Raw genomic sequence first — 17,962 nt, 5'->3', positions numbered from 1 at the left:
ATCTGATTTTGACCTATATTACAGAGCCATAGTAACAAAACCAGCATGGTACTGGCACAAAAGCAGACATGTAGATCAATGGAACAGAATAGAGGACCCAGATGCATTTCTGTTGAAGATAGGGTGGCTATAGCTACCCAGATTTACTATAGCCACCCTATCTTCAACAGAAATGCCAAAAATATCCATTGGAGAAAAGACAGCCTCTTTAGCAAATGGGTGCTGGGAAAACTAGATATATATCTATAGCAGGATGAAAATAGAACCTTCATGCACAAGAATTCAATCCAAATAGAAAAAGACCTTAACATCAAACTTGAATTTCTGAAATTGCTAGAGGAAAAAGTAGGGGAAACCCTTCAACATATTGGTCTTGGCAAAGACGTTCTGAATATACCCCCAATTGTTCATGAAGCAAAACCACAGATCAACCACTGGGACCTCATGAAATTACAAAGCTTTTGTATAGCAAAACTCACTGTGAATAGAGCAAAGAGGCAACCCACAGAATGGCAGAAAATCTTTACCAGCTATACATCTGACAGAGGACTAATACCCAAAATATACAAAGAACTCAAAAAACTAAATAATAATAAATTAAACAACCCAATTCAAAAATGGGCTATGGAACTGAATAGAGTTCTCAAAAGAAGAAACACAGGGTTTGAGAGACAGATTAGGGGATAAGGCGCTTGCCTGCGAAGTCTAAGGACCCTGGCTCAATTCTCCAGGACCCATGTTAGCCAGATGCACAAGGGGCTGCACGCATCTGGAGTTTGTTTGCAGTGGCTGGAGGCCCTGGTGCGCCCATTCTCTCCCTCTCTAATAAAATAAAATAAAATAAAATAAAATAATAATAATAGGGCGGGTGTGGTGGCACACACCTTTAATCCCAGCACTCAGGAGGAGGATCACCATGAGTTTGAGACCACCCTTAGACTACCTGGTGAATTCCAGGTCAGCCTGAGCTAGAGTGAGACCCTACCTTGAAAAACCAAATAATAATAATAATAAGAAGAAGAAATACAGATGGCATATAAAAAAATGAACTCACGCCGGACGTGGTGGCACACGCCTTTAATCCCAGCACTTGGGAGGCCGAGGTAGGAGGATCGCCATGAGTTCGAGGCCGCCCTGAGACACCATAGTGAATTCCAAGTCAGCCTGGGCTAGAGTGAGACCCTACCTCGAAAAACCAAAAAAAAAAAAAAAAAAAAATGAACTCACACTTCTCCTGTCAGGAGTACATCATTGATTGCACCCACCTTATTTTTGTCCAATTTATATTTATTTATTTATTGCTTTTGAGTTCTTTATGTAGTCAGTATCAATCCTTTGAATTCTTTGTCAGATGAATAGATTTCTCTTTATCTTAGCTGTTTTGGTGGGTATGTAGAGTTTCTCAATTTGACATGATCTCATTTGCCCATTTTTGCTTTGGAGGTTTAATCCAAAGTGTGTTTGCCAACATCAGAATCTTAAAGTGCTTTCTCAGTGTTTCTACCATCCTGTCTTGTGCTTTTCCATTTGTGCCACCCTTTCACTTTCTTTTTTTAAAAAATATTTTATTTTTATTTATTTGACAGAGAAAGAGGGAGAGAGAGAGAGAGAGAGAGAATGGGTGCACCAGGCCCTCCAGCTACTGCAAACGAACTCCAGATGCATGTGCCCCTTGTGCATCTGGCTTATGTGGGTCCTGGGGAATTGAACCTGGGTCCTTAGGCTTTGTAGGCAAATGCCTTAACTGCTAAGCCATTCCCCCAGGCCTCCTTTCACATTTTTAGTCTCCTTTGTGGCCTCCTTTGGGACATTTTTCCTTCCTTCTGCCTTCCAAGTTATGCACTCTGTGCCGACACTGTTAGTGCTTTCCATAGACAAACATACTTCCCAATCAAAAGCCAAGCAGGGCTGGAGAGATGGCTTAATGATTAAGGCACTTGCCTGCGAAGCCTAAAAGCTTATGATCAAATCTCCAGGTCCAGCGTAGCCAGACACAGTGATGCAAGCACATGATGTCGTACATGTGTACAAGGGGGCGCAAACATCTAGAGTTCGTTCACAGCAGCCTGAGGGTCCTGGTGCACCCATTCTCTGTCTCTCTCCCCCTTCTTTCTCTTTCTCTCTCAAGATAAAAACAATCGAAGTAACTTGCTATCTTTTTCTGTCCTCAACAATACAGAAAATTATCCATCTCCTGACATATATTATTGCACACCAGTTAAAATTTCCTCTTGTGTCTCCCAATGCATTGTTATTGTTGGCTTATGTAGTCATTGTTCAGAATTCACAGTTAATTTTTATTCTCTCTCTCTCTCTTTTTTTCTCCCCAAAGAGGTTGGTCAATATTTGTTCTTTAGTTACATCTCCAACCTCTATTTAAACATTTGATGTTTGGTGATTAAAGGAGTCTTTGCATGACTAATTCTGCTGAAAGTGTTTTTTTTTTAAATTTTTTTATTCGTTTATTTATTTGAGAGCAACAGACACAGAGAGAAAGACAGATAGAGGGAGAGAGAGAGAGAATGGGCGCGCCAGGGCTTCCAGCCTCTGCAAACGAACTCCAGACGCGTGCGCCCCCTTGTGCATCTGGCTAACGTGGGACCAGGGGAACCGAGCCTCGAACCGGGGTCCTTAGGCTTCACAGGCAAGCGCTTAACCGCTAAGCCATCTCTCCAGCCCTGAAAGTGTTTTTTTTTTTTTAAAATATTTATTTGTTTGCAATCAGAGAGAGACACAGAGGGAGGGAGAGAATGGGTGTGCCAGGGCCTCTTGCAGCTGTAATCAAACTCCAGATGCGTGTGTAACTTTGTGCATCTGGCTTTCCATGAGTACTGGGGAATTGAACCCAAGCAATCAGACTTTGCAAGTGAGTGCCTTCAACGGTGGAGCCCATGTAAGCTGTTTTAGTTGCTCCTTTGCTCGTAATGTCACATTAGTCTTTAATGAATAATTTGTAAGTCTTCATTCCTTCATCTTGGAAATTACATGTCTAATCAATGTCTAATCATTTGTAGCTGAGTGGAAAGTAGAGCATGCGTTCCTCTAAAGAGGAGGGTTTGAAACTGCCTCTCTGGGTCTGTGAGAGAATTACTAACCCAAGAATACTTTACTTATTTCAAGGTATAATTCACATACCACGTAGCTAATCAAATAGAAATTTAAATAATCTCTGATTCTATCAGAAGCCTGACAAAATTAATAGGAAACATAATACATTAAATTCTTACCTTTTAAAATTAGCTCTTTCCCCACTCCCTTTTATAAATTTTTTTTTGTTCATTTTTATTTATTTATTTGACAGCGACAGACAGAGAGAGAAAGAGGCAGATAGAGAGAGAGAGAGAGAATGGGCGCGCCAGGGCCTCTGGCCACTGCAAACGAACTCCAGACGCGTGCGCCCCCTTGTGCATCTGGCTAACGTGGGTCCTGGGGAATCGAACCTCGAACCGGGGTCCTTAGGCTTCACAGGCAAGCGCTTAACCACTAAGCTATCTCTCCAGCCCCCCATTCCCTTTCTTTGAGGCAAAGCCTCACTCTAACCCAGGTTAGCCTTGAACTCACTGCAATCCCTCCTGAGCTCTATGATTAAAGGTATGAGTCACTACTCCTGGTTAGCCTTTAAAATTTTACCAAAAGTAAATCAATATTTTTTTTAAAAAAGTCCCATTTCTTTGAATATAAAGCACTAAAAATCCTTTTATACAAAATTTTGGCTATTGTCAACCTAATTACATATAAATCTGTTCTTATGAGATTTTTCTATAAGCCTTACAAATTTATTAGTATACTCCAAGATACAGATAGCATTTACAGATATAATCATTACATATTCACTAAAATGTATTTGGAAATCAAAACAGCAAACATATCCCTAATAACATTTTCATTATGCTTCATCTGTCAGAGCTGCACAGCATCATACCACATATCGTAAGAACATTCTCAGTTACAGACATAAATATTAAGTCTAATAATACAATGAATAGACACCTTGATTTTTGTGAACAGTACTGGTTTTATCTTGATAAAAATTTTAGGGGGCGGAGAGATGGCTTAGCAGTTAAGGCACTTGCCAGCAAAGCCAAAGGACCCAGGTCCAATTCCCAGAACCCAGCAAGCCAGATGCACAAGGGGGGGGGGGCATTTGCCTGAAGTTTGTTTGCAGCAATTAGTGGCCCTGGCACGCCCATTCTCTCTCTCTCTATTTTTCTTTCTCTCCTACTCATAAATAAATTAAATAAATAAATAAATGAAACATTTAAGCCAAGCGTGATGGTGCATGCCTTTAATCCCAGCACTCGGGAGGCAGAGGTAATGAGTTTGAGGCCAGCCTGGAACGACCGAGTGAGTTCTAGGTCAGCCTGAGTTACAGTGAGATTCTACCTTGAAAATACCAAAGATTAAAAAAAAAAATTATAATGTACCTGCACACTAAATGAGATAGTAAGATAATGTCCCATATCATTATTTGTAACAGGACATCTCAATCTATTAGCAATAAATAAATATTGAATGACAGCTTTATTATTCTAATAGCAAAAATTAATCTACTAGGCCAGGTATAGTTGTGCACGCCTTTAATCCCAGCACTCAGGAGGCTGAGGCAGGAGGATCACTGTGAGTTTGTGGCCAGCCTGGTACTGGAGTGAGTGCAAGGTCAGCCTACCCAGAAAGAAACAAACAAAAAAAAATTTAGCCCATTTCAACATTGACAGAATACATGAGTATTTCATATGAAATGAAGCCCAAAATCTCTACCTACAGCTCATTCCTAAAATTAATCTTTTAAATTTATATTTTGTTTCCCTAGCAAAAAAAAAAAAAAAAAAAAAAAGATTAGGAACAGGTCAGGCATCATGGCGCCCCGCCTTTAATCTTAGCATGGGGGGGGGGGAAGAGGCAAGAGCAGAGGCAGGAGGATCGCCATGAGTTCGAGGCCATTCTGAGACTGCATGGTGAATTCCAGGTCAGCCTGGGCTAGAGTGAGACCCTACTTTGCAAAACAAACAAGCAAAAAAAGCTTAGGAGTATTTTTAGCATTTTAAAAAAGCATTTACCAATTTAATCACGGTTATATCTTGTTATTAACAATTCAACCAAGTTACCTACATTTTTTCCACAAAGGCCTGGCATCCAACCCAAATGCCAGCCGGCCCGCCACGACTCAGCAATTTCATTCCCTGTGTTTTTCCTCCATTTCAGTCCGAGACACGCAGGAGCAAACCTGGAGATGAGACCTGGAGAAAGCTGGAGCCACGCTGACCTCGGGCGCTGCGAAGGAGCCGACTCTGTCCCAGAAAACCCCGCCATCGACGTGGACAAGGACGATGGGGCTCTTCAGGTCTGCCGTGTCTGTGGAGACAAGGCCAATGGCTACCACTTCAACGTCATGACATGTGAAGGGTGCAAGGGCTTTTTCAGGTACCGTCACCCACCGATCTTCACTCACTTCTCATCACTCACACACTGCGTTACCTCTAGAGGGTTCTTTTTTTCCTTTCCTTCCTTCCTTCCTTTTTTTCCTCCTTCCTTCCTTTTTTTTGAGCTCTAGCTCAGGCTGACCTGGAATCCACTCTGTAGTCTTAGGCTGGCCTTGAACTCACAGTGATCCTCCTACCTCTGCCTCCCCAGTGCTGGGATTAAACGTGTGAGCTACCACACCAGCTGCTGCTGCTGCTTCTCCCTCCTCCTCCTCCTCTTCCTCCTCCTCCTCCTCCCCCTCCTCCTCCTCCTCCTCCTCCTCCTCCTCCTCCTCCTCCTCCTCCTCCTTCTTCTTCTTCTAATGTGAGAGAATGAGAGTGTGAGAGAGAGACACACACAGAGAGAATTGGTGTGCCAGGGCCTCCAGCCACTGCACTTGGACTCCAGACATGTACACCTCCTTGTGCGCAGGTGAGACCTTGCACACTCGCGTTACCTAGTGTGTCTGGCTTTACATGATACCTGGAGAGTTGAACATGGGTCCTTAGGCTTCTCAGGCAAGTGCCTTAGCTGCTAAGCCATCTCTCCAGCCATAATGGGAGTTTTCTATCAGCCCATAGAGCAAAGTATTCAGGACCCAGCTTGATCTTATTTCTAGGTTCAGATATGACTGGGCGCTCACTCAAAACCCTCCTAGTTAGTCCAAGTGATTGATCCACTTATACCTCAGAAGGATGTTTCCTCTTCAAGCCTTCCTGGGTCTGTCTGCAAAGGATCCTTCCTATGAAGATAGCCTTTGTTCTCCTATGCACCCTTGAATGCAAGCCCAGGCAGTACAGAAGTAAAGTAGTTTGAAGATTTAAGAGGCAAGTGCCTCATCAGTCTTACAGGGCAGATAAGGAAAGAATGACATAAAGTGCATAAAAACAAAAACAATTTCATCTAGAAACAGGTAAATGACAAAGTAAGCCTGGACAGAAGGTTCATGATGTTCAACTGAAGTAGAAAGCCAGGCTGGAGAGATGGCTTAGTGGCTGGGGCGTTTGCCTGCAAAGCCCAAGGTCCCAGGATCAACTCTCCAGATCCCACATAAGCTGGATGCACAAGGTGGTGCATGTGTCTGGAGTTTGTTTGCAGTGGCTAGAGGCCCTGGCGTGTCATTCTTACTTTCTCTCTCTCTTTCTCTTTAGTAAATAAATTAAAACAAATCTTAAAAAGAAATACCCAAGCCTAAGCTGAGTTGTTTTTAAAAAGAAAAGAAAGGAAAGGAAAAGAAAAGGAAAGAAAAGAAAAGAAAGGAAAAGAAAAGGACAGGAAAGAAACCCCAGAGCTGGCTTGGTAGCACAGAGCCTTGCCCAAGAATAGAAGGCAGGAGCTGGAGAGATGGCTTAGCAGTTAAGCGCTTGCCTGTGAAGCTTAAGGGCCCCGGTTCGAGGCTCAGTTCCCCAGGACCCACATTACCCAGATGCATAAGGGGCGCATGCGTCTGGAGTTCGTTTGCAGTGGCTGAGGCCCTGGAGCGCCCAGGGGTTCAAGTCACTGCAAAAGAACTCCAGATGCTTGTGCCCCTTGTACATCTGGCTTTACATGGGTACTGGGGAACTGAACCTGGGTCCTTGGACTTTGCAGGCAAGTGCCTTAATCACTGAGTCATCTCTCCAGCCCAGCAGACAGGCCACCTTGGCAGTTTGATCTGTGCCACCTCAGAGACAGGTTTGGCCCAAGCCTGTGTGGTATGAGTGTTTGCGCAGCCACTTGAGGTGGAAGAGTCAACTGTGCATGTGACTTAGGGGAAATATTCTGGGTGTCCAGTGCCACCCATCCCTAGTGAACACATATTGGTCTTGGAATTGAGCAGCTAAGGGAAACTAAAAACAAACAAACAGGGCTGGAGAGATGGCTTAGCGGTTAAGGCACTTGCCTGCAAAGCCCAAGGACCCTGGTTCGATTCCCCAGTACCCATGTAAGCCAGATGTGTCTGAAGTTCATTTGCAGTGGCTGGAAGCTCTGGCTTGCTCAATTTTTCTATCTGCCTCTTTCTCCCTCTCTGTCTCAAATAAATAAACTAAATTAAAAAACACTCCTAGCCGGGCATGGTGGTGCACGCCTTTAATCCCAGCACTTGGGAGGCAGAGGTAGGTGGATCGCTGTGTTTCAAGGCCACCCTGAGATTACATAGTGAAATCCAGGTCAGCCTGGGCTAGAGTGAGACCCTACTTCAAAAAACAAAACAGAACAAAACAAAACAAAAAATACACTCCTCAAAACTTTAAAAATCAAACATAAAAACAACCATTAACAAGGTTCAGTATAGATCTTGCATCAGTTGTTTTGTCAAAAAAGCAGTATTGCCAGGTGTGGTGGCGCATGCTTTTAATCCCAGCACTCAGGAGGCAGAGGTAGGAGGATCACCATTATTTGGAGGCCACCCTGAGACTATATAGCGAATTCAACGTCAGCCTGAACTAGAGTGAGACCCTACCTCGAAGCCCCTCCCACTCCCCCAAAATAAAGCAATGTTGGTGAGCCAGGCATGGTGGTGTATGCCTTTAATCCCAGCACTTGGGAGGCAGAGGTAGGAGGATCACCATAAATTTGAGGCCACCCTGAGACTACATAGTGAATGCCAAGCCAGCCTGGGCCAGAGCGAACAGTTGTAGGGTTTTGGGGGGACACCACTGTGCTAAGCTCTCTATAATTCACATTCTCCACAAGCTCTCTGGCTTCCTCACGGGCCACATCAAGTTGTTTAAGAGAATTCAGCCTAGGCAAACAGTCACTGTCTTTTCTAATTCCTGGATTGAATTTCTGCTGGGTAATCTATACTGTTCTGTTTTCATAGTTGGGATGGGCAGCTTTACAGATCTCATCTTGCCCAACCAGGAGAGAAATACAGAAAGTAAACTCTTTAAAACAAACAAACAAGAGCTGGAGAGATGGCTTAGCGGTTAAGCGCTTGCCTGTGAAGCCTAAGGACCCCGGTTCGAGGCTCGTTTCCCCAGGTCCCACGTTAGCCAGATGCACAAGGGGGCGCACGCGTCTGGAGTTCGTTTGCAGTGGCTGGAAGCCCTGGCGCGCCCATTCTCTCTCTCTCCCTCTCTCTGTCTTTCTCTCTGTGTCTGTCGCTCTCAAATAAATAAATAAAAAATGAACAAAAAAAAATTTTAAAAAACAAACAAACAAACAAACAAACTTGGGGCTGGAGAGGTGGCTCAGGCTGACCTTGAATTCACTATGAAGTCTCAGACTGGCCTCGAACTCATGACGATCCTCTCACCTCTGCCTCCCGAGTGCTGGGCTTAAAGGTGTGCGCCATCATGCCTGGTGGGACCCACTCATAAGCCGGCTATAATACCATGTCTGCTGGGGGTAAGACATGCAATTGGGGCTGAGCTGTGTGCCTAGAAAGAACCTAACCATGCACTGGAGGATTACAATAGGAAAAAGGCATACAGGTGATACCCCCATATTAGCCTCTGATCTGGCAAGAGAGGGGGACAAAGAGGAGATATAGATACGTCGTCCCTGATGGTTAGTGGGACATAAGGAAAAAAAGAAAGCTCTTCTTGGGATCTAGAAGCTTGGGACTCCTGGGAAGACTCGGATAACGAGCAAGGACAAAGCAAGGCAGAAGTGATGGGAGATACCTCCCTTTAATATAAAAGGATGAAAAGCCCATGGCTCAGCATGAAGACGGGGACTGTAATAATGACTCAAAACAGGAAACTATAATACTCAGATCCTATTTGCCTCCAAATGCCTTGAATTGAGAAATGCATTTAAATAAGAAATTAGGGCCGGGCATGGTGGCGCACACCTTTAATCCCAGAACTCAGGAGGCAGAGGTAGGAGGATGGCCGTGAGTTCAAGGCCACCCTGAGACAACATAGTGAATTTCAGGTTAGCCTGGGCTAGAGCAAGACCCTAATCTCAAAAAACAAAACAAAAAGTGGGCTCCATATGTACTAATCTCAGAGATTGTAATATATTCTCTAAAGCCAGGTCATCATGCTCTTTTTATTATTATTATTATTATTATTATTATTATTATTATTATTATTATTTGGTTTTTCGAGGTAGGGTCTCACTGTAGCTCAGGCTGACCTGGAATTCACTATGTAGTCCACTCTCAGATGGCTCAGCCTCAGTTGCATTCCTTTTTTTTTTTTTTTTTTTTTTTTTGGTTTTTCGAGTTAGGGTCTCACTCTGGCTCAGGCTGACCTGGAATTCACTATGGAGTCTCAGGGTGGCCTCGAACTCTGGGCGATCCTCCTACCTCTGCCTCCCGAGTGCTGGGATTAAAGGCGTGCGCCACCACGCCCGGCTCTGCATTCCTTTTTTTAAAAAAAGTTTTATTTATTTATTTATTTGAGAGAGAGAGATGCAGAGGGAGAAAGAGAATAGGTGTGCTAGGGTCTCTAGTCATTGCAGACAAACTCCAGACTCATGTGTCCCCTTGTGTATCTGGCCTACGTGGTTACTGGGCAATTGAACCTAGGTCCTTAGGCTTTGCATGCAAGTGCCTTAATCGCAAAGCCCGGTTGCATGTCTTCTCATTCTTAGCAGGGGCTAGACAGCTGCTCCTCCCAAACTCATCTGTGGTTCTCCTCATCCATCTGGGTCAGTTCTGTTGTGTGACTTTTCCTGGGGAGGTGGGAACAAGTGTCTATTCTCCCCCAGAAGGGCACCAAGGACAGACCAAAGTCATGATTCCATCCAGGTGTAGCGTGATGACCAGTGAGTTTATTGAGGTTACCTACAGGAGAATGGGTGACTGGTTTCATAGAAAAGTCCCATTCCGGGCTGGAGAGATGGCTTAGCGGTTAAGCGCTTGCCTGTGAAGCCTAAGGACCCTGGTTCGAGGCTCGGTTCCCCAGGTCCCACGTTAGCCAGATGCACAAGGGTGCGCACGCGTCTGGAGTTCGTTAGCAGTGGCTGGAAGCCCTGGCGCGCCCATTCTCTCTCTCTCCCTCTATCTGTCTTTCTCTGTGTGTCTGTCGCTCTCAAACAAATAAATAAAAAAAAAGAAAGAAAGAAAAGTCCCATCCCATCATAAGTGATGGGGATGTGCCCAGGAAGGGTGGCGCTCAGTACAGACCCCGCACAAGCTGCAGGCAGCTCCACCCAGGAATCTTCTCTCGAGCCAGGTTTGGTGGTGCACATCTTTGATTCCATAGGAGGATCGTCGCGAGTTCAAGGACAACCTGAGACTACATAGTGAATTCCAGGTCAGCCTGGGTTAGAGCAAAACCCTACCTTGAAGCCCTCTCCCCCCTCTCAAAAAAAAAACAGTTGGGGCCAGGCGTGGTGGCACACGCCTTTCATCCCAGCACTCAGGAGGCAGATGTAGGAGGATCACCGTGAGTTCGAGGCCACCCTGAGACTACAGAGTTAATTCCAGGTCAGCCTAGGCTAGAGTGAGACAAAAAAAAAAAAAAAAAAACCAAAAAAAACCAAAAAAAAAAAAAAACAGTTGGGAATTCTCTGCTGGGCATGCCATCAGCACCAGCGGGTGGGGCGTGGCTTCCTTACCAAGCACACTTGAAGTCACACGCACCGTCATTTTCCTGGAGGACAAAGTAGTGCTTCAGTTTTCAGAGCCTCTTTCATCTATACCAGCAGGTATGGATGAAGTCCTAGGGTTTTGAAAAACTAAACGTGCAAAGCTCTGACAAATATCTAGTTCAACATCTGCTACACCACATGCTTCTGATAAACACGAGGCTTGCTACCCATGCTGGGCTCACTTCGAGGTGGCATCGGGGTCCGTCACCCAGGTCAGCAGGGGGGAACAATCGTGGCGGCGGGGGGGGGGGGGGGGCTGAGGCATGCCTGCTTTGGCTGATTGCTGGTTCCAGGCCCCATCTAACCTGGAGGAGCCATGAGCTCAGGTCAGCCTCCAGTCTAGCTTTCTAGTCCGCTCTCTTCTCTGTTCCCACATTTCCCATTAATTTTCACATGCGGGAGCCAAGGATGAACGACTGGGGTCATTCTATTCAGCTTGGGAAGACAGGAAAAACGAAGTTAATTACCCTCTCCTTTGTGCGTGACCAAATACCTGACCAGAAGCAACTGAAGGGTTTCTTTTATTATTATTATTTTTAAAATTTTTTTATTATTAATTAGTTTTGTACTCAGTGAATACAGTCAAGTTGGTACCATTATTAGGCTCGTCCATGTCCTACCCCCTCCCCCTGGCCCCTCCTTGTTGAGGTATATGGGTCATGTATTGTGGGGTTAGCCCTCAGTTATGGGTAGGAGAAGTGTCTCTGTGTATCATGACCCAATGTGTGGCTGACATTCTTTCCGCCCCCTCTTTTGCAAAATTTCCCTGAGCCATGTTGGTTTCATTTTTGGTCTGCTTCAGTGATGAGGTGTTGGGGGCCTCTAGGTCTCTGGCTGTCTGATTTGGTAGGAGTTGATTGTTTTCTGTGTCGATCTCCTTCACCTTTGTGCTGGTACCTGTTTCACCAAGAAAAGAACACCCTTGCTTGTTTTGCCAATTATTCTTAGTTTCATCTGGGGCCCTTTTGAGGTATGAAGGGGTGGTTCTCTCCTTAGGATCTGCGTCTATCTGAAAAAGAGAAGCAGATTCTCCAACTGAGTAAAGTTAGCACCACACAATGGGATAACCCTTATTTTTTTTTTAATTTAATTTATTAGTTTTCTTTTCAGTAAATACAGGCAGTTTGGTACCATTATTTAGGCTCATCTGTGATCTACCCCCTCCCATTAGACCCTCCTTGTTATTGAAAATGGGTCGTGCATTGTGGAGTTAGCCCCCAGTTATTAGTATGATAAATGTCTCTGAAAATCATGACCCAACATGTAACTCTGACATTCTTTCCGCCCCCTCTTCCGCAAGATTTCCCTGAGCCATGTTGGGTTCATTTTTGGTCTGCTTCAGTGCTGAGGTGGTGGGGCCTCTGAGGCTCTGGCTCTCTGATTTGGTAGGAGTTGATTTTTCTCTGCGTTGGTCTCCTTCCCCTTTGTGCTGGTATCCGGTTCACAGGAAAACATCACCCTTGCTTGTTTCGCCAATTGTCCTTAGTTTCAGTTGGGCCCCTTTTGAGGTATGTCGGGGCAGCTCTCTTCTTAGGCTCTGCACCTATCTGGAAAAGAGAAGCAGATTCTTCAACGGAGAGTAAGTTAGCACCTGGAGAATTGAGATAACACTTACTTTTTTGATAGACAGTATGATAGGTGTAGGCCCTCTTATACCCCGTGATTGATGGTAGCTTGATGTTGTAGAGTGGGCTTGTGTTTGGGTATGGTTCTGACTTGTTTCCCAGCTCCAGCTAAGGGTCTAGTACCACTGAGTGGATCAGTTAGCCAAATCAAGAGCAATTGATTCCTCACCATGGCTGTGTACCACTATTGCACTGTGTGGGCATCACATCCGGTTATTTGTTGCTAATTAGGTTAAACAATGTGTTGCTTGGACACATCTTGGTCATTTCCCCCAGTCACCTATGTAGCACCTTGTGGCACTAGACACGCTGACTGTCTGGGGACTGACTCTTATTTTTTTTATAGAGAATTTTTTAAAATATTTTATTTATTTCTTTATTTGAGAGAGAGAGAGAATAGGCACGCCAGGGCCTCCAGCCACTGTAAAGAAACTTGAGACACATGCACCCCTAGTGCATCTGGCTTACGTGGGTCCTGGGGAATCGAACCAGGGTCCTTATGCTTCGCAGGCAAACGCCTTAACTGCTAAGCCATTTCCCCAGCCCCCTTTATAGAGAATTGAATAGGTGTAGGCCCTCTTGTAGCCCACGATTGTTGGTAGCTTGATAATGGAGAGCAGGCTCATGTTTGGATATGGTTCTGACTTGTTTCCCAGCTCCAGCTATGGGTCCCGCCCGTTCCACTGAGGGGATCAGTTAGCTAAATCAAGAGCAGTTGGTTCCCACCATGGCTGTGTGCCACTGTTGCACTTGTGTGGGCATCACGACAGGTTGTTTGCTGCTGAGTAGGTTTTCTCGAGCTTACAGTTTGGGGTGAGTCCACCGTGGCTGGGAAGGCGTGGCGGCAGAGCTCCAGGCAGCTGATCACACTCAGTCCACAGCGAGGACGCAGAGGAAGATGAGTACAATTAGCCAGCGCCCTCGCTTTCACAGTTCAGGAACCTCTCTCCATCCATGGAACGGCTACATTCAGTTACGGTGCATCTTTTCCCTTCTTTTCTAAAAATATTTTTATTTTTATTTATTTGAGAGAGGGAAAGAGACAGAGTGAAAGAGAGGGAATGGGCACCCCAGGGCCTCCAGCCACTGCAAACGAACTCCAGACGCATGCGCCCCCTGTGCGTCTGGCTTACGTGGGTCCTGGGGGATCGAATCTGGGTCCTTTGGCTTTGCAGGCAAGTGCCTTCACTGTTAAGCCATCTCTCCAGTCTGTCTTTTCCCTTCTTGTAACCTAACCTCGAAAATTCATCACAGAGATGCCCAGAGGTTGGTTTCCATGGTGATTCTAAAGCCCAGTAAATTGACAAGATTAGGCAGCACGAGTGGTGATGCGGTCAGTCGCTGGGATGAACATCCAAACCAGGCACAGGTTATGGGCAGGAGGGATTTATTAGAGCTTACAGATCCAGGGGAAGTTCCATAATGGCCCAAAGAGCAAACCCACCACCAAAAGCAAGAACAATAACCCGGCAGCCAAACAGCCCGAGGAACCCGGCCAGAACTCAAGTGCTCTGCATCCCATCAGCTGGAATTCAGATGGGGTCCCCAGTAATCCCTCAGGGCTAGACCCCGGCATCTGCCCACAGTGACAGGTGGCTGGCGATCTAACTTGAATAAAACTCCCGGATCCAGCGGGGCGTGGCGGTGCTCGGGAGGCAGAGGTAGGAGGATCGCTGTGAGTTCGAAGCCAGCCTGGTACCACAGAGTGAGTTCCAGGTCAAGTCCCGACTTAGGAAAACAAAAACAACAACAACAAAAAGAAAGAAAGAAAGAAAGAAACAACCCCCTAAATCTACTGGGGGGCACCCATTTAAACTACCACAAGTGGTGTGCCAGTCTTTCTTCTGCCCCGTTACCCCTGAACGAAGGCCTATGGCTCTCCAGTACCCTTCACTTTGTTGACCCTGAAATGGTCAAAACACAGAAGTGCTGTAGAGCTCCCCCTGCCCACCCGACTCCACTCTACGGAGCGCCCCAACTCTTGACCACCAAGTCAATCAGAAGGGGGCTTTCTGGTGTGGTAGCATGAAAGAGTGTCCCCCAATACATTCAGGAGTTTATTGAAGCTTATAAATTTGATCTCCAGCCACCAGTGGGCGGATAGTTGGGTCTGAACCCCAGTCTAGGACAGGGAACGTGGTTGAGCTTGGCTCTGAGTTCCTGAAACGTGCTTGCTGGCTGCCCTTCTCCATGCGTGGACCTGGGAGAGGGGACCAGCTTCTTCTGCCATTGTAGAACTTCCCCTGGAGCTGTAAGCTTCAATAAATCCCCTCCTCCATAACTGTGCCTGGTTTAAAAGTTCATCCCAGCAACTGCCCCTAATCTAGAAGGAGAAGGGACTGCTTATGTTTCTGACCAGGACAAATCCAGGAAGAGGCTTGTCTAGGTGGAAACATGGCCTCCTCACAAGGGTGTGAAGGAGGAGGACAGGTGCCTAAGGAAAGGGCTTAGAAAGTGGTTCCAGGGGTGGAGAGAAGGCTTAGTGGTTAAGCGCTTGCCTGTGAAGCCTGAGGACCCCGGTTCGAGGCTCAGTTCCCCAGGACCCACCTTAGCCAGGTGCACAAGGGGGCGCACGCATCTGGAGTTCGTTTGCAGTGGCTGGAGGCCCTGGTGCGCCCATTCTCTCTCTCTCTCTCTACCTGCCTCTTCCTCTCACTGTCTGTCACTCTCAAATAAATAATTAAATAAAAATGAACAAAAAAAAATTAAAAAGAAAGAAAGTGGTTCCAGATCTGCAGGTGCCTTCCATTGCCCGTGGAAAAGTCTAGAAGCCTCCACTCTTGTTCCTCTCCTAGCAAAGTGCTCCAAGCCTATAAAATCCCACCCCACACCAAGGTGAGGCCCACTGACCCAGGTTAGCGTGCATTGGGGGCTGGGCACAGTGTGGCCTAGGACCCAAGCGCCCCCCCCCCCACAGAAGCCCACTTTAACGCTCCTGCCCCTTCCACAGGCGGGCCATGAAACGTAACGTCCGGCTGAGGTGTCCCTTCCGCAAGGGCACCTGCGAGATCACCCGGAAGACCAGGCGACAGTGCCAGGCCTGCCGCTTGCGCAAGTGCCTGGAGAGTGGCATGAAGAAGGAGAGTGAGTGACCACGGGCTTGCGGGGCAGGGGTGCCCGGTGTGCCCTGCGCAAAGAAGCACTGTGGGCATGCTCAGGGGTGTGCACACGGAGAGGGGGTTGGGTGCCCATATGCACAGTGCAGATGGGCACGTGTGCCCACGTGACCTTGCCAGCGCCGGGAGCTGGCAGGGGGGACTTGGGAGATGGAGGGGCGGGGCCTGGCAGGTTTCCTCGCAGCCGCCCCTGCCTCGCCCCTGTTGTGGCCTTCCTAATATTCTGCAGGTGGGGTAGGGCAAGTTGGGGCGGCAGACCTTGTTGGGGGACACACACGTGTACCGCTGACCACCTGCTCTGCAGTGATCATGTCCGACGCGGCGGTGGAACAGAGGCGGGCCTTGATCAAGAGGAAGAAGAGGGAGAGGATCGAGGCTCAGCCCCCCGGGGTGCAGGGCCTGACGGAGGAGCAGCAGGAGCTGATCCGGGTGCTGATGGACGCCCAGATGAAGACCTTTGACACCACCTTCTCCCATTTCAAGGATTTCCGGGTAGGAGGCTAAGAGTCTAACTCTACCGTGGTGCCAGCTCCTCCCAAGGGGGTTCTCATAGTGTGGTCCTGGGGTCAGGGGCAACTGTACCCAAGCCCCCTCACCCCCAGGCAGACTCAGTTTGGAGAATGTGTCTGCTTTCTCAGACTTGGGTCTGAGGGGACGTGGAGACATGTCACCGGCATTGGGACTTTATGAGGACAGAGACAGGACTTCTTGGAGTATGACCGCATTGAACCCTGCGTGCTCATAAGTACTTTATGGGGGGGCCTACCTGGCTCAGAGAACTGGATTAGCCCAGGGACCTCAACATCTGTGCTCTTCCGTCTACAGTTCAACTCCCCAGGACCCACGTAGAGCCAGATGCACAAAGTGGCACATACATCTGGAGTTCCTTTGCAGTCCTGGCACCCCCATTCTCTCTATCTCTCTTCTCTCTCTGCTTGCAAATAAATACAATTATTTGAAAAACAAAATAAAGCCAGGCATGGTGGCACATGCTTTTACTCCCAGCACTTGGAAGTCAGAGGTTAGAGAATCACCGTGAGTTCAAGGCCACCCTGAGACTAACATAGTGAATTTCAGATCAGCTTGGAAGCTAGAGTGAGATCTTACCTCGAACACCCCCACCCCCAACAAAAAAAAACCACCTACCTGATAGGAGTTAGCTTAAGAGAAGAAACAACGTCTCCAAGTGTGCACGCCCTGACTGTGCATCTTCTCCGGCTGCAGCAGCTGTCTGTGGCAACACCCTGTTATTCCTTTTTGCTTCCTGCCTTGTGCCCCAGCTGCCAGCGGTACTTAGTGGTGGCTGTGAGATCCCAGAGTTTCTGCAAGCCTCACTGATGGACGACCCCGCCACGTGGAGCCGGATTAAGGAAGACCTGAGTCCTCTGAAGATATCTCTGCAGCTGCGGGGCGAAGATGGCAGCGTCTGGAACTACAAGCCCCCAGCCAAAAACGATGGGAAAGAGATCATTCCCCTGCTGCCCCACCTGGCCGATGTGTCAACCTACATGTTTAAGGGGGTCATCAACTTTGCCAAGGTCATCTCCTATTTCAGGTAGGCCGTGGCGGTTGGGTGGAGGGCGATAGCAAGGAACAAGGAAATGGCCCAGTGTCTCAAAGGCTCTGGGGGTCAGTCCCCGTGAATTTGCGTGACCCTGGTGTCAGAGGGCCCTCATTTGTCTCGGCCACTCATGGAAGGAAGAAAAGAAGTTGGAAGGAAGAAAAGAAGGAAGACCATGGAGAGAAAAGAAGAACAGATGTTAGTCCGCCAGCTGTTTGCTGCCCAAGCAGGCCACGGGGAGTGTGGGTGGCCTGAGGTCCAGCAGCCAGGTCGGGTCGGGTATGGAGTCAGTATGAGACCCCGGAACCCTCTGGTGTGGCTGGAACTGTAGCCCGTTAAGATACATTCTGCAGGGCTGGAGAGATGGCTTAGCGGTTAAGCGCTTGCCTATGAAGCCTAAGAACCCCAGTTCGAGGCTCGATTCCCCAGGACCCACGTTAGCCAGATGCACAAGGGGGCGCATGCATCTGGAGTTCGTTTGCAGTGGCTGGAAGCCCTGGTGCACCCATTCTCTCTCTCTATCTGCCTCTCTCTCTCTCTCTCTGTCATTCTCAAATAAATAAAAATGAACAAAAATATTTAAAAAAAAAAGATACATTCTGCAGAGCTAAAGGTGGGTGGGGTGCTGAGTGTACTGCTGTTGGATTAACCACCTTGCCTTGCCAGGCCTGGTC

The 17,962-nt window shown here is 47.3% G+C and overlaps 1 protein-coding gene across 1 annotated transcript in view; it reads left to right on the top strand.

Annotated features, from left to right (window-relative positions):
* Positions 1–17,962, top strand: part of Nr1i2 (nuclear receptor subfamily 1 group I member 2) — a 49,145-nt gene that overhangs the window by 25,733 nt on the left and 5,450 nt on the right. The window contains exons 2-5 of the mRNA XM_045147988.1: positions 5,203–5,421; positions 15,562–15,695; positions 16,032–16,219; positions 17,008–17,282. Of these exons, the coding sequence (XP_045003923.1) occupies positions 5,231–5,421; positions 15,562–15,695; positions 16,032–16,219; positions 17,008–17,282 (788 nt within the window). The 5' untranslated portion in view covers positions 5,203–5,230. The remainder of the gene's footprint in view (positions 1–5,202; positions 5,422–15,561; positions 15,696–16,031; positions 16,220–17,007; positions 17,283–17,962) is intronic.

This window comes from Jaculus jaculus, chromosome 4 (assembly GCF_020740685.1).
Source record: "Jaculus jaculus isolate mJacJac1 chromosome 4, mJacJac1.mat.Y.cur, whole genome shotgun sequence".
NCBI lineage: Eukaryota > Metazoa > Chordata > Mammalia > Rodentia > Dipodidae > Jaculus > Jaculus jaculus.
The sequence above is the reverse complement of the archived record's forward strand: the minus strand, read 5'-3'. Positions and strand labels throughout refer to the sequence as shown.